A 21,632-nucleotide genomic window follows, 5' to 3' on the forward strand; every position below is an offset into this window, starting at 1 on the left:
AGTGTCCAACTGTGCACACACACCATTGTCCACAGCGAAGGTCAAACATCGCAGTGAAGTAACAATATACAAAACTTATCTTATAGTTGAGGGGGGAAAAAATATTTAAAAAAAATATATAAAAACATACATATAGCGTAAATAAAAAGAAAATAAATGATAACAGAGTAATTTAGTACCAATCAACTCACAATAATTACACAAAAAAGAAGAAAAAAACCCATGTAATTGTGTTTAAGGTTCGCATCTTAATGTTTCAGTAAACCTCAGTGTCATAAGTGACCACCAGGTGGCGGCCAATACCCACAAATAACGAGAAAGGCACTGATCGCTTTTCTCCCATCTCTTCTATCTTTTAATCACACATCTAAGATCTACCTTAAAATTAGAGCTATTATGATTAGTATTATTATAATTATTATTATGAATAGCCTAGTAGTAGCAGTCGTGGTAGTAAAGTAATAGTAGGGTAGTAGGGTGGTAGTAGTAGTAGTAGTAGTAGTAGTAGTAGTAGTAGTAGTAGCAGGTTGTTATAACATGCATTTTTTATTATTTGGCTAAATTTGGTCTGTAGAGGAACAGGTATCACGTGAGGCTACATCAACATTTAAAAAAACGTTTACAAAATTGTGTTCATGCTTCTGTGGGAGGATGTGGTTTGTCGGGGGGATAAAAATCGGGGAGACGCTTAAATTATAGATGGATCTCTACATTGAGGAGAGGAGTCTGTTGGGGGGGGGGGGGGGGTCTACTCCTGCTCATTTGGTTTCCATAGCACCGCCCTCGTGAGAGCTGCAGCTTTCATATATGGGGTTACTGTGCTGTTTTTCTTTTTGTTTTTTTTTTTAAACGTTTTTACGCATAAAATCGAAATAATAAAATTAAATAATGGAAGTAGAATTGTATTATGCTATTATTTAAGTTTTGAAATAAGCGACGCATTGAAGTGCAAAACATTTCCCTCCCTCTTTTTCCCACCTCCCGTAGTGTTTTATGAAATTACTAATAGAAATAGACTCATGTGTGTCCATTAGCATGTTATATTTTGACTCTGGCCTTCATTTGCGCTGAGCAGCTGGCCAGATGTGTGAAAGCGGAGCAGCTGTCGCTGACCTCGGTGCTGAACACGACGTCAGATGAACCTGCGCTCACCACAGGAGACACGATACAGCCTCACTCCCTCTTTGATTTATTGAAGCTACTTCAAACAACCACTTCTGCTTTCTAAACTTGAGAGCTTTTTTTTTCATCTTTCCATTCATTCTCTCTCCCTCTCTCTCTTTTTTGTCTCGGACACTGATCCATATCGGTCGACGACGCTGATTTTCAGTTTCACTCCTTTTCCTTTTCGTCGTGATGGCACTCGGCGCAGCTACTGTACTCCAGGCAGGGGATGAGTTGGTGGTGGATGAAGGCGCACAGCTCGTTTGATTCCTATTGTGTAGGCTACACCGAGGTGTTTTTGCTTCAGCGCTCTCATTGTGAAAATTAGAGTGGTTTGTTGGATCGTCGCCTCCCTGGGCTCAGATTTAGTTAGAAGTTCGTTCGTTGTTTTCCTTGAAGCCGCTGCAGTCGGCCATCCCGCGCCGTAACATGACGATTAAGCAGTAAAATAATATTGAAGAAAACAGGTCTACACACAGAAACTGGATATGGAGTCAGTGAGGACGAGAGCTGCGGCGGGGGTGAAGGAATTTGCGGGGAAGACCCTGGGTCATATGTACAGGTAAGGACAGGCATTTATTTTTCATCTTGATTGGCGCGTGTGAATTACCTGATCTTTACAATTGCATTATTTGCATGATGGATTTGAACTAGACACGAGCCACGGTGATGTGTGGGTGTGAAGGCCACCTAAAACTGTTTTACAACTTACAAGGATCTCTGGTCACGCCTCTACAAGTGAGAAGAAAATTATGCAATCAAGTGTGTGTGTGTGTGTGTGTGTGTGTGTGTGTGTGTGTGTGTGTGTGTCTGTGCAGTCGTGATGGCAGGGGTTTGGATGAACCTAGATGCCACTGTATGAAAACGTGCACGCAGTCAGTCCTTCCTGATGCAGGGGCCCGGACGTGAATCTCATTAGCAGACAGGTTATACAGCATTTACAGGCCGGGCGAATCTTTTTGGGGTTCATTCATAATTTATGAAACATTTCATATTATCCTTAAAGGCCAGTGACGCACGCATGTTAATAAACCTACACAGCCCGTGTCCCATATTAATTTCAAACCATCACTTTCTTCTTTTCACTCGAGATGATACTGATGAGTTTGTGCATCTGCAGCTGAATGAATGAAATGTTAGACTTCCAGCTATATTTAGATTATTCCCTTGTGAATTTATCGACCATGTTCAATTCAAACATTTTGGGGCATTTCCTGTGTGTAATTTCTCCAAATCTGCAGGAGTTACAGTAAAACTGTATCAGATTTATATCAGATCAGGCAACATTTGATTGTCATGAGGTTTTAAGAAAATGCATTTTTTGAGGCGTCAGGCCTTTGATTTCATTGCCAGTCCTGCATCTATTTACATTTTATTCGATCATTTTCTGCCCTTTTTGAATCAGCCTCGAAGTTTCTCAGTCGTTTGCAATTTAAATGATTGGGGTTTTTGTCATTTTGCATCCTTCATTTGGACAAACAACGCGTGGTGGATAAATGTGACTTTCCTGAGAAAAAAAAAAAAAAAAAAGGACTGAGGGATGCCCACAGACGTGTGTCTGGAGGCTGGAGCTGCTGCTTGGTCCCGTGAATGCTAATTAGTGTGAAAAGTGAGTGGGCTGCTGCAATGCGGTACAGTCAGGGACACGCTCGCCTCTTTTCAGCTATACAGGCTTTGTTTGTTTCTTCGCTGTTTTTCTCTCATCGTGTTGTTTTCTTAAACGCAAATCTATGAACTTATTTGGTTTGAAATCGTCGCCCATGTCTCTTTGAATCATCTAATTGAAGCTCATAGATATGATGCTTCTCAGTGTGACAGACGAAAATGTTCAGTAAGAAAACAAAGTGTAGAGGCCTCTCCACCCTCCCTGCTATGGGCTGTTATTATGTTGATTCTGCAACAACTGCTTCCTGCACTTTCTTGACTGGAATCACAAACAAACCACAACAAACCACCCAAGATCCAAGTATCCAGCCAATAATAGAAGAGTCATACACAGTGGAAATAAATAAATGGGCCTTCTGAGAAATATATTCCACTAGAGGAGGAATTATGCATTTATTTTTCGAGCATCGTCATCTCATATGATGTTGTTTTATTTGGGGAATGAGTATAGACAGTGTTGTCCTCACCTGGCTGTTGCAGGGTGATAGAGAGGAAACAGAAAACCGGGGAGGTAATCGAGCTGACGGAGGATGGGCGGCCCCGAGAGGCCGCGGAGAAGAAACCCCCGCTGTGCGACTGCAAGTGCTTCGGTCTGCCCCGCCGCTACATCATCGCCATCATGAGCGGCCTTGGTTTCTGCATCTCCTTCGGTATCCGGTGTAACCTGGGCGTGGCCATAGTGGGCATGGTCAACAACAGCACCATCCACCAGAACGGCAAGATCATCATCAAAGAGGTGTGGCAACGGCAGCGAGAGCCCCTGACGTAAAAAACAACGCAGGCTGCATGCCTCACGAGCCAAGACACCCCATTCTTATATTATCAAGGAAAGGATAGGGAGTGAGGGGAGAATGAATTTCTCCACACATGAGAAAGTCTACAGGATATGCAAGGGCCTACTGCCATATCAGGCCATGCAATAATTCCCCAAATCTTTACTGACCCCCCAATAATTATGACTGAACGTATTTTTTTCAAAAAATTAAGTGGACATTTGTAAGATTTCTATTCCTATTTAAACAGGCCTGCACCTTTAATCTTTAATGAACTATATATGATCACGTTTTATAATGTCAGCCTTATAGGCCCATCATGTAGGCCTAATTATAAATAGATTCAGAGTCAAATCCTGTATCCTGAGTTTAAAGCCTAAAACATGCAGAAACATGAACAGCTGACAATAATCTAAAATACATTTCCCTAAAAGCACATGCTTGCAGAAAGAGCCAATGTGTGCCAGGTTAAAAAGGCATACTCAGCTTTCAAATGACGTCTCAATAAGTGAATCCAAAATATACCATATATATTTCTAAATATGAATTCTGCAATTATGTTTTTGCGTTTTTAGTGTTAATCAAATAATCATCTACATCCATTTTGAGCAGCTATTTACTTCTCACACAGCCTCTCCGTACATTTTCTGTGACATTACAGAACAGATGAATCACTGGTGATCAGATCTGTCATCTCATCGAAATAAACCGTTGCAGGCCTTTAATAAACAGGCCTGCCTTTAGACCAGCCCCTTCAGACAATAATGTTTTTTTTTTTCGTTTATCTCCCAATTGAAAGCCAAAAGAAATGCATAGTCATATATTCAACCCCAGTGTTACGTTCTTTTTTTTGTTATTATTGGTGTTGTTTTCCATGTTATCTACCAGAAAGCCAAGTTCAACTGGGATCCAGAGACGGTGGGAATGATTCACGGATCTTTTTTCTGGGGCTACATCGTGACACAAATCCCGGGGGGATACATATCCTCCAGGCTGGCAGCAAACAGGTAGGCGGCACTCACCCTGAATTACCATAAACACAACACAGCTCCATCCATTTCTGCAGATGAAACCCCGTGATATTTTATGATTTTTGGCCTATTAAACGAAATTACTGAACAGTTGGCGCGACTCTCCTCTCCTCTCACTTTCATTGTGTTTTCTCTTTCTTTAAAAATAGATAGGAAACGAAACTGAACACATGGGGACTGGAATTAATTCAGTTAACACAACAAAAAAATCTGAGTAAAACAGCAAAGGCAAGATATAGATAAAAAACAAATGTTATATGAATTGTTCGGATCAGCAATTCACGGTTATAGGCTGAGCATCGCTACATACAGGCAGCAGACAGTCAGCTGCTCTGAAGTGATGCAGGGCTGCAGGCACGGCACCGGGCTGGCAGCCTCGCAGCTCCTGGTGTCAGGGCCTCCTGCCACCTGTTAATGAGCTCCCCGGGGGGAGCCGGGTTTAATCTGCCGCTCTCTCGGGGCATGGACACCAGACCCTGTCTTGTCGCCAAAGGCTTTTATTCACATGAGCACTGCCAACGCATAAAGTCATTATAATTACGTTATAGCTTCCAGACAGTAGGCCATACAATAACACAAAGGCGCATTTTAGGGATTGAATGTTGATATATAGACTGCTATAGCTATAGCTACATTGCTCATGTAGGATCTTAGGCTACTGGTAACACAATGACACACACACACACACACACACACACACACACACACACACACACACACACACACACATACACACACACACACACAATATATAAAGGCAAAAATGCAGTAGAGGCCTAAATCTTGAGCACGCTTTTACAAATGTAGCTTTATACAAAACAAATATTAGGCTTACCTAATAATAATTAGTGCATCCAGGACAGCCAATTATGAATTTACCTGCTGTAGCCGCATTTAATGTAGGCATCCCTTAAGAAAAAACATTTTACATTTTCTCAATCCCTGCCTCTGCACCGCGCCCCTGTTGATTGACACAAGGAGGCATTCGAATCAATTGGTCTCGTGCCCAACAGTAGTCTCAACCGGATTAGGGCTTGCCCCCCGCGTGCAGAGGATAGGGGCGGGAGAGACGTGACAGAAATGAGAAATAGCTCGTTGTTTATGGATGGCCTGGTCCTCCCTGCGCCCGATGTCTCTGGCTCAGCTGCTTCTTTACGATAAAAAATGTTCTTCTTTTAGGATACTTAATTGAAAAAAAGAAAGATTTTTAACAACTATAACCTGCATGAATCATTTTTTCTCACAGATCATTAGCAAAGTCATTATAAATAAATAAAGTAGGCCTAATTGCAAAAAATGTGATAAGTAGTAAATCTTCTATTTTCCTCAAATTCAATGTCAAATCAAACTCAAATGTCGTTTTTCATGAAAAACATATTTCTTGAAGGGTAACCGACGTGAAAATGGTTGCTAGGCGACACATACAATCATTGTGACCGTTACAAGGGCGTTGCTTGCGCTCTTCTATGGTGCTGTGACGATTACTCTTTACAATACAGAGATTTTACATGTGACGCGTTTGTTTTTTTTTTTCCAAAAAGAGATAAGGACAAAGAGGACACTTTGGCCTTTTATGTAAAAATATGGATTGACTATCTTTCACAGATATTTTCACTGATGGTAGCAGTAACTGCTTAAATCAAGTATAACTTGCAAAAATCAGAGCGTAAAATACACAAGTAAGAGTCATGCATTCATGCAGATTGGCCCATTGCAGAATAACATATACGCTATTATTATTTGATTTAAATTATTGATGCATCAGTGTATAAATATCATTTTAATTCAAATGTTAAATGTAGGGCTAATCTCATAACTATTTTATATACTAGGCTACTTCTAGGTATCATAATCTATAATAATCCATCATAATTCATTTGTTGATTATGTTTTTTTTCAATAATGTGAATCTGTAAAGTAACTAGTAACTACAGCTGTAAAATAAATGTATTTGAGTACCTAGTTACTTTCCACAACTAGATATTTTCAGTGAAGAGTGCAATCACAAATCCTCAAGGCCAACAATACGTTAATATTTTCCTAAAAAACAAAAGGTAGGCTATATTTCATCTCATGTGATATTTCAGTGCAGTGTTCCTTGCCACCATACCACCAAACCTAAAATACATAAATAAATGCAGTTGAAATGACTATAAGGGGAGGTGCTAAATGCTATGTTTAAAATGCTTTTTATCATTTTCAGGGTATTTGGTGCAGCCATTGTCCTAACCTCGACTCTCAACATGTTCATTCCCTCGGCTGCGCGATTCCATTATGGGTGTGTAATTTTTGTCAGGATATTACAAGGGCTGGTAGAGGTAAGAGACTGTTAACATCCAAAGGTGTGGTATTTTTGAACCTTTCTTCCCTTTAATAAAAACTATAGTGTGTGAAGTAAATACAAAACGGCATTTATTCTCACCATTAACAGAACACAAAGGTTACACATGTCTGATGTGGGTTTCTGTTCTCATGGCTATGAATAACTGGGGATTTGTAGTGATACACTAGACAAAGGGGCTTATGGCAAATTTTACTCCAAAGCCAAAGGTACTGTAGTACCGTGCACCGAATATTCAGCCAGTAGAAATATGAGATGAGCTGTATTGATCCAGTCCACTATAGCTGAGTGTTTGTGGGATAGTCCAGTTAATTTTTTACTGTCACACATTATATCCTGGATACACAGCAGCAAAGTGCTTGTATACAGATTGATGAAAAGAAACATGCTGATGTGCAAAAGCACATCAATCCTCTGGCTGTGTAGTGGAACAAGACACCCTGCTGTATAATAAATCTTGGCATGTTCAATGAAATTTGTCTATCATAGTGAAAAATACATAAACACGATACTACTGTTTTTCGATATGCAAATATTATAATATAATATAATATATAAGAGATATTATAAGAGATAATGACATTTTAAGATAAAGAATTATTTAGAAGATCCCCTTTTAGGAGAGGGGGAGGTCTGGCTGAGGCTTTTCAATCTTATTTCAATGTTTTCAGGCAATTAGTGAGAAACGCTTAATCATAATGGGAAATAAGTCTTCCATCAGTAGCAGCCTAGCATCATATAACATGCTGCAGCTCGTTTTAATTGGAAGAAAAAACAATAGTTCTTATACATCTTGTGGAGACTGAATAAAAGCAATCTAATATTATAATCTAATATTTCGTCCAATAAAGACTGGTGGCACTGCACTGCTCTCCTCAATAGCCCATGCAGATTGTATTTCACACCAGCATAGTTTGTTCAAATTAGTGACTGATGAACATTTAATAGCTGCAGGGCAGCTTTGCTCCATGAACAGCTCACGAGGTCCTCTTTGCTCAGTTTGTTTATGTTAATTACAAGGGTGTAAATGTTAATTTTTATTACTTATTATATGTATTTTGAGAACATTATTTACTTAGGGCAATACTGTGTTGGGTGCAAATTATTGCACCACCTATACATTTATATTAACATATTGGTAAGTTGAATTTAAATCATCCCATTGGCTCCTGGGAAGACATATGACATGAGCATTGTCCACTCTCACTGAATGCACATTTCCAAAACAAACCGTTCGTATCCAGAAGACTGAGCGCTCAGAATAATTGGCCAAAGAACATGTTTTTTTCTCTTGCAAACCATTTTTGCATGTTTCTTCACTCTGAATTGATACAGTCTGTTGCTCTGTGATGTGTTTAGGGAGTGACCTACCCGGCCTGTCATGGCATCTGGAGTAAGTGGGCTCCTCCGCTGGAGCGGAGTCGTCTGGCCACCATATCATTCTGTGGTAAATACTCCCTGTTGGCCTTTATAGATTGGGTACAGAATTGATGTGTTGCATGTTACGATGTTGGTTAAGTTTGAGCTTCCAAGCTTTGACTCCTTCATCTCACTGTCTGTCAGGCTCCTACGCTGGTGCTGTGATAGCAATGCCTCTTGCCGGGATCCTGGTTCAGTATTCAGGCTGGTCCTCAGTGTTCTATGTCTATGGTAAGATTGATCGGTGAGGACACGCATGTGATACATGTGTGTATTATTGCGCAGGGGAATAGGAGATGAGGTGTAATTCTTTGGTAAGAAGATGACAAAAAAAGTACATACAATATATACAGTATTTATACATCAACAATATGTTGAAAAGAATTTGTCTGAAGTGTTTTTGAGCTCGGTTTAAACCTTAAGAGTTTGACAGTGAGAGAGTCCAGTGAAAGTCAAATGGATTTATCCAGGCAGACTGTGTATTGATCCCCCCCCCCAATGTTTTGGTGTGTCAATAAATAATCCCAGATCTTTCTCTCTGGACTGAATACAGTTAGCTTTCCTGTCTGGGTTTTATTCTCTCGGGCATTTTGGAAAGATCAGGCTATCAAACACTGTGTGTATGTGTGTGTGCTTACCGATGAGGTCAAAATTAGCTGCAGTACTTCATCTATAATTATTAAATTCTGACATGTAATCTGTCTGTGATTTGCAGGATGTTTTGGCATTTTCTGGTATATGTTCTGGATCCTTGTGTCTTATGAGAGCCCTGCTGAACATCCGACTATTACTGATGAGGAACGCTGCTACATTGAGGAGAGCATTGGAGAGAGTGCCCAGCTAGCGGGTCCTTCTGAGGTGAGGACACAGCCTCCTGATAACTACACTTGAACAATAAATATATATGTTTTTCAATCCTTTGGTACAAGAGATACCAACACAATACAAAATTACACTACCATCAGTCATTTCCACCATCTCCTGTCTTTTATCTGAGAGACACAACAGGCTATGTAAAATCTAATCCTTTGTGATGATCTGTTCCAGAAATTCAAGACCCCCTGGAAGAAGTTCTTCACCTCTATGCCTGTCTATGCAATCATTGTGGCCAACTTCTGCAGGAGCTGGACCTTCTACCTGCTGCTAATCAGCCAACCTGCTTATTTTGAGGAAGTGTTTGGCTTTGAGATAAGCAAGGTGAACTTACAATACAAGTCAGTAGACAAGTGGCAAATGTGGAGCATGGATTGTGCGATCCATAAAATTCAAATGATATGGAAAAAACACCACAGTAGCGTTCGCGTGCTGAGCATGCAACACTTCAAAATCAATGTCAGTGCGACTGTGTTTCCTAAAACAGCCTAGGAAGATCAGCAGTTAATAAAGTAACACCAGGTATACACTAACTCTGCTAACTATAATACAACACATTAAATGTCACAATTTCTGTTTAGTATTGTACACAGTCCCTTAAAGCCTCTTGAAGCTTGGTTTCATACTACCGTCTGCCATTTTAGATGAGTGTTTGAATTCTGTGTGAAATTAACCACGACATGGTCCTCAGCCTTGACAGTAGAACAAAAAATGTTGTGTCCATGAGACATACACTACTTTCTGCTAAAAATCTCACAATTCAACTCATCACATTTCATAGCTGCAAAATGAACGGTTGGCCGACACTGTACTTGTCAGTGATGACACAAAGTGATGATGATTCACTAGTGTCTGAAATGTGCATTTACTGCTCACTACAGAGTAAATTATTTTGCAAATTATTGAGTTTTTTGGAGAGTAGTGAATGAGGGAATTATTTTATTGTCCCTGATTCAAATGTCACTAAATCATGGTGAATGAAAAACCTTTTTCTATCTGAGTCCTGACCACTTAAAACCAGTGAGAGCAGCACAGAGAAAAATACAAATACAGCACTCTCTCATTTGAAAGAACCAAAACTGTCCTAACTTTTGCAGATTATTTTATGTCCATGTAGGAAGAAGCTGATTAAAAAATGATTGTTAGAACCTTTATAATAAATATAAAAATAGATGAAATAGTTTTAAACTGGCAACATCTGTAGTTTGAAAATAATTTTATTGTTTATTGTTGCCTTAAAAAACTTTGTTGTGCTGCAGATTATTCAGTTAATTTTCTGTATGTGGTTGCAGGTCGGCATACTGTCTGCCCTCCCCCATTTGGTGATGACTATCATTGTGCCCATCGGCGGCCAACTGGCCGACTACCTGCGCACCAGGAACATCGTGACAACTACCACTGTCAGGAAAATGATGAACTGTGGAGGTGAGAAGTTGGAGCTGAGAATCAGTTTCCACACCTTCTCTCTGCACTGTTACAGGGTGTTATTCTCATGGTGTTGGATCCATTCTGTTCTTTTTTCAGTCACTCTTCACTGCCAGATGGGTTTAAGAGATGCTCCTGTTTGTATTTTTGTAAAAATCCATCTGTTCAATTCTTGTACACAAGTTGAGTTGATGATTGTGACTGCGCATTGATTTCGTATCCGTCACTGACGTAATTGAGTGCAGACCATGTATCATGCTTAATTCAATTGGCACCGCCATGACCAACAGCCCGTGGGTTTGTGTGTTTTTGTGCGTTTGTGTGTGTGTGACCTGCTGTCTCTCTCTGTTAGGATTTGGCATGGAGGCCACATTGCTGCTGGTGGTAGGATATTCCCACAGCAAAGGGGTGGCCATCTCCTTCCTGGTGCTGGCAGTGGGCTTCAGTGGATTTGCTATATCAGGTTAGTACAAGTAAAACACACATTATCAGCTCATTCAGAATGTAAGTTAAGTACAATTTAGGATATAATGTACTGTAGCTGAAACGATGTGATCACTGTTAGTGGGCAGTTTTACTGGATTTAATGTAGTGGGCCTCTGTATAGTTTTCACAACAGAGGGGCAAGAGGATTTGGTCTTAAAGAGAAGGTTAATAAGCCACATTTGAATGGGATATATACATATGAATATGTAGAATACCTTTCACAACAACAGTTTACTGAACTGTTTCTTGGTGTGATTTTCAATTTGTAAATAAAGTGAACAATGAAATTCAGAAGTGTAGTTAAAGAAACGCTCTTATTTCCTTTCTTACTGAGATGAAAAGATTTATATCACTCTTATATAAACATGAGGCTACAGCCAGGAGATGGTTAGCATAGCTTCACTGTAAAGACGGGGAACGGGGAAAGAGCCTGTAGCTGTCCAGAGGTTTGAAAAAAAACAACAAGAAAAACAAAACAAATGAAAACCAAACAAAAAAACAGCAATTGTAAAGCTCACTAATTAACACACTGCAACTTCTTTAAGTCACAGAAAGTTGTTGTGGTATTATGGGGGTGTCGTGTGCTGGAACATTTCTTGGCCGGAGGCACTGACTTCCAAGAAGACCTCTCTTACCTTTGGACAGAGCCAAGCTAGCAGTTTCCCTCTTCTCCCTGTCTTTATGCTAAGCTAAGATAAGCTAATCATCTCCTGGCTCCAGCATATTAACTGTAGAGACATCAGAGTGGTATCGATCTTTTCGTCTTACTCTTGACAAGAAAGAGAAAAATATTTCCCAAAATGTCAAACTACTCCTATAATTTAGCAGTTGAAAACAGACTGTTGCTGTGTCATTGCAGTTGTTTTTCATTTAGTAATTTATTATTTATTTATTTGACCACTGGCTCACCTGTGAGTATTATTATATTATGATATTATAACAAACGTTTAAATGTATTTGAAATTCCGTACAGTTTTGTCAACGTCCCGAGCACCGGTGTGTTTGCTGTTATTTGATAATATGATGTTGCAGATGCATGTATTGCTCTAGAGTGCTATTTTTCCAAATTTTTCACATCATTCAAATAATACCAGCACCGAGCTTAATCAAACTTAGCTGTGCCGCTAAACACTTCTTTATAACATCATTTTTCAGATATCAATCATGCCACATTTTCACTTGCTGGCAAAATCAACCTTTCACCTTCCTGCTGCCGTTTATTCAACAGATCTTTTATGTTTATGCTTGGCTACAGAGGATGCAGAGGTCTGTGACTGAGAGCAAAATCAGTTTCTTGCCCGTTGTTCTTGAGCCTTCTCCTGGAGTGTTTAATAATTCAGTGCTAGCTGTCCTGGGGGATTTGCCGGGCAGCCGGCAGCTCGGCGAGGACACTTACTCATTCAGCCAGTCAGAGTGGGGGAGGAGGAAGATGTGTGGCAAGTTACTGCCCATTACTCCAACACGATAGTCACCACTTGCGCTGCTTTTATCCACAACTATGCCCTCAATCTGTTGCTCTTAATACTTACTTACACGGTCACAGTGTTTCCTTCTTTTGTCATAATTCACATGGTAAATTTTATCAACAATATTTTAATGTAACCCTTTTTTTCTTTCTTTTTTTTTTAATCCACTAGGTTTTAACGTCAATCACTTGGACATTGCTCCACGTTATGCCAGTATCCTAATGGGCATCTCTAATGGTGTGGGTACCCTGTCTGGGATGGTGTGCCCACTGATTGTTGGTGCTATGACAAAGAATAAGGTAAGGGCTTTTTCCCCTTCAGGCTCCAAACATTACAAACATAATAAAGAGCCTCTCATTTCATATGTGAGCAATAAGTCTTAAAGGAGATCTAAATAAATGGGCAACACTTTATTTTAATTATTTGTAAGCAATATATACAGTATACATTGTTTAATACACAGTTTGTAAACTATAATGTAGCTGTAAGCAGATCTAAGTGTTCATTAATGTACTTGAAAACAACTATAAGTCTTCCTGTGAAGCATCCAAGTCTTCATAATTGCTGACAAATTCTGTTCTTTAAAAATGACCATATAGCTACAAACAACTACATTACAGTGTGTTATAAATCATATATTAAATGTTTATGTTATGAATGTCAAATACGTTAGTTGTTCCCACGAAGGCTCATCAATAAGTGCATTTATTGTTTTCAGCAGCACTTTTATCTGTCTGGTCAATGCGTACTCCCTCTATGTTGAACTATACTAGATTGTATAGACATTTTAACAGTTCATAATAGGTAACACGCGCTTGTTGATTTTGGGACCCGATGCACTAACAATACATGGAGAACATTATAAATTTCAGTGACTGTAAAGCTTTATTCATTTTTTAATAAAAATTTCCAACCTAAGTTAAGCTTGACTTATGGTATCATAATATTAGATTAGTGCCTAGTGTAGTTGTTGCAGATGTTAAAAATATGCAATTATATAGGCTACATGCATTATTCATTTAGCCTATGAATTATAGATGAATTTAATCCTTTAACATATAGTTTCTGCTTTTGTTTAGTCTCAAGAAGCTTGAATGTTGTTAATATATCATCTTATTCCAAATTGTGTGATAGTACTGTATGTACTCTGTATCAGCTTTTCTAAAACAGCTGGGAACTGTAGTTTTTAAAGCAATTTACTCAAACAGGAGGATAATGTGCATTTGTTGGGGACTATTTTCAGCTGCGTATTAACACACATTTATTGCACTGGTGAGTATTTGCAGCCACAGGACAGTATGTGTTCATGATAATGAAGGAACATGTCACCCAGTCCAATGGTGTGGCTGCTTTTAACCAGTTTTGCACAATAGTGTCTAAAGCACACAAGCAATCCTTGTTAGCAGGATCAATTCATTATTGTTTTAAGTTATTTTCATGGGATTTGTTGATGACAAGAAAAATGAATAGTTTTTCTATGTTTTCATCTGCTTTTCAGACTCGAGAGGAGTGGCAGTATGTGTTCCTGATTGCCTCCCTGGTGCATTATGGGGGCGTGATCTTCTATGGGCTCTTTGCTTCGGGGGAAAAACAGCCGTGGGCTGACCCAGAGCTGACCAGTGAGGAGAAGTGTGGCTTCATCGATGAGGACGAGCTGGCAGAAGAGACAGGCGACATTACTCAGAGTTATGGTGCTTTTGGAGGTCCAGCTAAGACGTACGGCGCGACCACGCAGGTAAATGGAGGCTGGGCTGCCGGCTGGGAGAAGACAGAGGAGTACGTCCAAGAAGAAGCACAGGGAGGAGGCTACGGATACAGGCAGGATGAGGGATACTCCTAGACCAAACATGCATTCACTGACATGAGTAGACTTCATTTCCTGAGTGTGCTTCAGTTTAGTCATGAAAAATATCAACAAACGAGAAACAAGAAAACTACAATCCATTGTTGTATTGTTTGCACAAATTCTAAAAAGAAAATCTAAAAAATGATCAACCTACTGTAAAAATTACTCAAATATATAGAAAATTTAAAGATATTTGATTAATAGAGGTGTAACACATATCAAATTGGCAGTATGTAAATGTATTATTATGCATATTGATAATAGATATATTTATTTGGAGTGCAATCGTGTGTAGACGTGAACATTTTCATCCCCATCAGCCAAGGCTTCCTGTTCACACTGAAGCCTGTAGGGTTACATAGAAGCTGTCCATCAGAGCCAGCTCCTTATTTATAAAAATTAACTGTTACAGTCCGACGTCCTACAAGCCAGCCATTACAGTGTATGAATATGTCACTGCACAGCATTGTAAACAGAAACTAGACACTCTGTTGATATAGATTGTACTGTATCTCTCCTGAATGCACTCAGAGTAGTGTGACCTCTTAATGCACAATATGATGATTTTTGTTTTCTTATCCACGGCTTCTTGTGTGTGTAACTTTAAGTCCTTGACATGTAAGTGACCTGCTGTAGAGATTTGATTTGAGAGTGGCGTAACGACTTGTGATGACTGTTTGGTTACACTTTGCTATATGTGATCCATTTTGTACCTCTGCCATTAAGAGTTTCAGTTCAGCATTTAGCGACCCGCCACATCTCAGCAGTGTAGTGCAGGAGTAAAGCCATTCTCATTATCATACTCCACATTACTGTTAAGCCACAAAAAGTCTAGTTGTACCAATGCATTGTTGAAAGACTTGTCTTAAATAAAACATATGAAAGAGATATATGAAGGAAAAAAATAACATAAGAATAAATAAATAAATGCAGAAAGACAATTAAATACATAAATACATTTTGGTAAAGAAAAATACTATTTCTGTACATTAATCTCGTCTTTCTCCCCCCCTCTTCCTCCTCCCCCCCCCATTTCTCTCCTCTTTACTCGGCCAGGCGGGACATTTTAGTCTGACAGAATCGGACTCAGGGTGGGCGCAATCAGGGTGTTGGGGGTTAAAAGAGAGATACTCCTGTCCACTGTCACCAAGTGGTTTGCTCGTGGAGGGAGCTGTTGGGTTTCTCTCTATAATATTGTAAGTTTACTCTGTAAAGTGCCTTGAGATAATGTATTATAAGATTTGGCACTATATAAATAAAACTGAATTAAGTTAAAGAACCTCACTTTAGCTAAGTGGCTAGTAGCTAGCTAAAAGCAAAGAATCTGTGTACCAGTCAAGTCAAGGCACCCAATCGATTACACCACTATAACCAGTCTGGTGTTAGACTGAGGTAGGACCTCCTACCTAATTAACATACAGACCCATAAATAAATAAATGTAGAGAAATCTAGAAATCCACCAATAAATAAATGAGTAAATACATAAATGATTATATAAATGCAGAAATACAGAAATGAATAAATAAATAAATGTAGTTTTCAATATCAAAATGTATTTATTTATTAATTCATACTTATGTAATTTTTTGTCCTTCATAGAGATAACTATAGGTGCAAAGAGTAAAGATGTGTAAGAGTTTAAAGATAAAAATTCAATATTGTTCGAGAAGAGATTCATGGTCATACACGACCTTAAGAAGAGTTTGTGCAATAAAGACTGAGAAATTACAGACCAGCCGATATGTTTAAAATATTTACATGATAAAAGGGATAGGTGTGTAATTTTTAATGTTAAAGCTCCTGAAAACTAAGTATTTCTCTATAACATCCAATATTTGAATACATACAATAACTCTGCTCATTCTGCTTCATCAGGACTTTGTGGGTTTGGTTTGAACAAATTTGACTGACAGTGACAAAACCCATCAACCATGAAATCAGATGTAAATGTTACTAAACTCAGCTGAGCCCCGCCCACTGTGAACCAGTGAATAGAATAAAAAATGAATGAATGAAATAAAATTATGAAATAACCAAAACTGCTAACTTAAGCAGAAATTGGTTAAAGTGAAAAGCTGAGAAAATACGTTTTCAGGGCCTTTAAAGCTAAAGGGATAAGACTTAAAAATGTCAAATGACATTGTAGAAGTTAAATTGAACATTCCTAAACAAGTATTTGAATGTTTACATTTATCTATACTTTGCATAGAGTTCACCAAAACAGGATATTTACAGTTATTGAAAAGATACACTACGAAAGGCAATCGCAAATGTGTGCAATTTGGACAGCCATTTGTCCATTTCCATTACAGAACAGATCTGATGAGACATTTCATGAACTAATGTATAATGTAATGACCTGTCTTCACCGAATGAAAAGTGTTTCAGGCTCCTCAATGGGAGGAACCAAGTGAACACGTCCTATCTTCAGGATCTGTTTTGTTCTCATTCTGCACTTACACTGACTGACAAGGTCTGAAGGGGCCGATTTGGTTAATTTTTCACTGTCTGTGGAGACTTTAAGTCAGCACTTCACAATATAGATGTGCGTGGATGTGTATTTATGCATGGAACAAAGTGAAATTTGTAGTATGTCCTTTTGTTTTTGTTTCCTTTTCTTTCAAACTTCTTTGTCTTTGTCTCAGAAACTGTTACTGATGCTTCAATTTCTTTGCACAATTAACCAAAGGTGAAGAGCAGAGCTGGGTTTTAGCTGGAAGTCACATATTTTTAAAGGTAGTACAGACCATCAGCAGCAAAGTTTCAGCTTACGGACCCCCAGTGTGCAGGTGGCACCAAACATTACTCAGTGTACAAAGCAATAAATCCATAGTAACAGTTCTGGTCAAACGTCATGAACAGTCATTATGTAACTGTTTTTTATGCATTTGTTCAAAAGTCGTGTTTTTTGTGATAACAAATGTAGAAAATAAACACTTAAAGAAAAAAAAGCATTGAAATATACTGTATGTATGAAATATAGTAATAGAGTCCAACACAAACGTCTTTGACAACAAGAAAAGTGCAAGGAGTTTGTGACAGGGCTGCTCACCAGATGAGAATGATAAAACGAGCTCCGTCTGAGAGGCGGGCGCTCGTCTTCATGTTTCTGTTTTGGTCCACATGGAGTTTGTGTCTCTCTCTCTCTCTCTCTCTCTCTCTCTCTCCCTCTCTCCCTCTCCCTCTCCCCCTCCCCCTCTCTCTCCCCCTCTCTCTCTCTCAGGTTTTAGTTTGATTTTCATGTTTATCATTAAGTGGCTGGACCCTCGTTGCCCTACTTAACCACATGTACCTCCTCCTCCCTCTGTACACCCCTGATTTCATTGTAACAAGATTCATCGAAGTTATGGATGAAACTTAACCAAGTGATTCAACATTTTCAAAAATGAAAAATGTGCAACCTGAAGTAGTTAAAAGTTTCCTGTTTTTGTGCCTCTGAAGTGTGATTCTATGGCTTCTGTTGCTGTGTAAATTGAGAGGTTTGTTGATGTCAACATGAAATACTCTATATCCTTTTTGATAAAAAAAAAGCAAACAAATCTGTGTGTGTCCTGAGTATTTGTATTGGAAACAAAGGAGAACCATTCAAGAAACTAGTCTGTACTGAAGAATATGACAAATTATGTATTTACGTGTTGTTATTAACATTTAACACACATGGTGAAGCTAAGAGTTGATTTCATTATCAGTGATCCACAAAAAAAGCTAATGCCATAAAATAGCAATATGGCCAAGTGCAATATCCAAATCGTAGGAGCTGCAAAATACGTTACCCTGCACTTTGTGGTAAACATGACAGATTTCATATGCTAATTATATGCAGGATGTAAAAATTTTCATTTATGAGGCCTGATTTCCAAAGCATGCATTATGTTACATCTCAATTGGTTGTTTCTCTATCATATATTGTGAAATAGTATGTTGGGAAAATTCACAACATACAATAAGAATTTAATTTACTTAAAAAAAAAAAAAAAAATATGGGATCATTGTGTAAGATAATTACAGTGGGGTTTTCAGTAGACTGAGTCTTAGCTGTTCCACCAAGGCCACAGGAAGTGCAGAGTTAATGGCTGCCCTCCTTCGCTGTCGGTGAAATCAATAGGGTAAGTCCCGAGTGTTCGGCTGGACCTATTGACTGTTCTAACCTCTTAATGGAGATGAGAGGGAGGAGGAGCACTTACTGAGCTATTTGGAGGTGTTATTTCGATTTAGGAGCCGACCCCTACCTCCACCAACAAAGCTTCGGTGCTCAGTTCTCACAGATGGTCATCAGAGGAGATACCACCAAACAAAACACTACACCTGAGCCTGAGTAAAGATAAATTATATTTGTTTCTTTCATGTAAATGAATCATTGAGATAAAAGTTTTTTTGGGTGATGGGTCCTCTTTTTGTATATCCTATAGTCTGGACACATCCTTCGGGCAGGAGTTGCACTGACCCAAGAGTGATGTTTATCAATTGTCTTTTCCTGTATCATTATTATCAATGTCAGTATCACTCCATATCCTATTTTTCAGTTTTCATAACTATTATGTTGCATATGTAGTGCACTTTGGGAATTTCTTTTGGTCTAGTATGCCTCAGCAGAGCGCTGTCGATGGGTCAGGTTAAGTTCAGTACAACAAATTTTTTCAACAAAATAATAATTTTTATCTCATAAATCTTCACATATCATACCTCAAAATGTGCCCTATACAAAATGGTTGAGAAAAGCATTAAGCATCAAAGAAAGACTTGGCCGAGAGGGCAGCCTTCTTTAGTTATGTCTTCTGACTAATTGTGCTCACTGTTCTACTACAAGAAAAACATCTACTTCCTGTTATGACAGCACAGTCATGAATGAAGGATTAAAACTAAGATCCAACAATAATGATTACAAGGCGTCCTGTTACATGGGATCATTTACACACAGCCAACGATATAGTGTTGATATCAGGGCTGATAAATATGATGCAAAAAATACACCTTTACCTCAGAAAATGTTTTTGGCTACACAAAGTGTCCACAAGGTCAGTGTCTAATTCATAAAAGCCACTGGTTGATGTGTTACTTCAAGTGATCCAGAAGTGATCCAGAGAGGAAATATTCAAGTCCTCCTTTACTCAGAAATGTTTTTCACTAATTGTTACTTCACTTGGATTGTCAACCTGAATAATGTTTGTACACAGTTTGACACTTGAAGGCTGTTTTCATATTCATCTGCTAAAGGGGGAATGTTTCTCTGTGCTCGCCTAAAATCTGCATTTAACGAGTACATTTTTAAGCAGGACTTTTTGACGTCAGTTTGGAAACCACCAATCGTGGTCCAGTATGCAACTTACACAAGTGTCACATACATACACACACACACACACACATACACACACACACACACACATACACACACACACACACACACACACACACACACACACACACACACACACACACTGATAATTGTCAAGCAGGAGAAAATCGTCTTTCTACTCATAATTCCAATTTTGTAGAAAAGCTAAACAATACACAAATTCCTATTTGATGTAAAGTATTTTTATACATATTAAACATGTCTAAAAAGGGTCTTTAAATAATTTACAAAATGCTATAGATATATATAATTCATAAATATTAATGTAGGATCAAGGGTATAAGATAATGACAAATGGCATAATTTAACACATACAGCAGACGTCTCATATCCTCTGTATTTGAACCTTGATGTCTGTTTCTTAAAGTCGTTTTGTATGGATTCCTGCACTGTGCAGAGCGGTGTTAGTAAAGTAAAATTCAGACCGCATTTTCTTTCCTAACATCACTGACGTCAAACAGCTCTGCAGGAGCTCTGAAAAGCCCAAGGTGACACAGAGATCAGTGTTTGATTGATGCACAACTTCTGCATCAGGTGATATTAAAAACATGCTCTGTGTCCCTCATCCTCTGTCTGTCTGTCTGTGTGTGTGTGTGTGTGTGTGTGTGTGTGTGTGTGTGTGTGTGAGTGTTATTGTGACTCTTGTCCCGGCTCAGCTCATTGCTTTTGTTAATTTGACAGGCTCAATAAACGTGTCACCAACCACCCCTAAATGGTGTTTTCGCACAGTCAACCAGCCAGAACCGTCATCCTGTCTGCGTGCAAGTGAGGGAGGTGACCCATAACCCTTTCTGACCATCAATCCACCAATTATACAAAACTTGCCACTGTGTCTCCCCAGCAAAATAGGTTTAAAAAATATTTAAAAAATCATCCATTCTACCGGCGTATCTATCTGCAAGTCTTTGAGCGGAAAGACGTCATCCAGCAGCTCTTTCAAAGTTCTCTTGAGTTTTAATGTTTTCATTTGCATCATATATATATATATATATATAAATACAGCATGTGGGCATGCGTGTCTGACAGCATGGATGTTAAATTGAGAGAATGCGTGCGCATATGTTCAGCATCTTAAATGGCTGTTCAAATGTGGGTGGGGGGCAGGTGCTGCTACAGCCTCAAGGGAGCTGAGGGGAGGAGGGTTGAGGGGAGTGGAAGTAGATGCCAAAATCACTCTTTAATGACTCGGGGGGGCTGCGCTCATGTTGTGCTGGGGGCCCCTGAGATCCTATGTGGCTCATAAATAAGCTCCTGATTTGCACAATGTGCCTCCAGCACCTCTGAGCTGGTCACAGGATGATGAGAAGGGATGTCTTTGGATAGGATATCGATTTAAGGCCGAGATGGATACATGAAGATCACTTTCGGCTTGAATTAATTAATAGGTAGGATAGGAATTATTATCCCAAAAGTGTCACAAACAGAACATTTACACTGCGTTAGCCTGGCTTGTTCTAAATCTCACAAATAATTTGAATCTTTCAGGATCACTTTTTAATTACAACTGCAAACAAAACACAGCTTTGTTTTGGTATTAATACTGTCTTAACTTTGTGTAGCTTCTACTGGAGTCACATACATCCACACGTGAGCTGTCCATGGTGCTCAATGAAGGATCACTGCGTAACACGACTACAGGCGTGTTCACTGAGCTGTGCATAGATATGCGAAATGCAGATAAAACACAGCATAGCGTCACAGTACTCAAGACCTTAAATGATCCTCTATGTTCTATACATCGCACTTCTATATTAATGCTGGATAACACGCCCGCCACCCCCACCCGCCC

The 21,632-nt window shown here is 39.0% G+C and overlaps 1 protein-coding gene across 1 annotated transcript; it reads left to right on the forward strand.

Annotated features, from left to right (window-relative positions):
* Positions 1-1,127: 1,127 nt before the first annotated feature.
* Positions 1,128-18,023, forward strand: slc17a6b (solute carrier family 17 member 6b). Its single transcript, XM_023424386.2, has 12 exons — positions 1,128-1,726; positions 3,310-3,565; positions 4,491-4,609; positions 6,837-6,951; positions 8,334-8,421; positions 8,538-8,624; positions 9,109-9,251; positions 9,441-9,590; positions 10,559-10,691; positions 11,044-11,154; positions 12,815-12,942; positions 14,142-18,023. Exons 1-12 carry the CDS (start codon positions 1,653-1,655, stop codon positions 14,481-14,483), a joined length of 1,746 nt encoding a protein of 581 aa, XP_023280154.1. The 5' UTR covers positions 1,128-1,652; the 3' UTR covers positions 14,484-18,023.
* The last annotated feature ends 3,609 nt before the right edge of the window (positions 18,024-21,632 follow it).

This window comes from Seriola lalandi, unplaced genomic scaffold (genome assembly GCF_002814215.2).
Source record: "Seriola lalandi dorsalis isolate HSWRI2012SDOR001 ecotype SW California unplaced genomic scaffold, Sedor1 jcf7180002054735, whole genome shotgun sequence".
NCBI classification, from domain to species: Eukaryota; Metazoa; Chordata; class Actinopteri; order Carangiformes; family Carangidae; genus Seriola; species Seriola lalandi.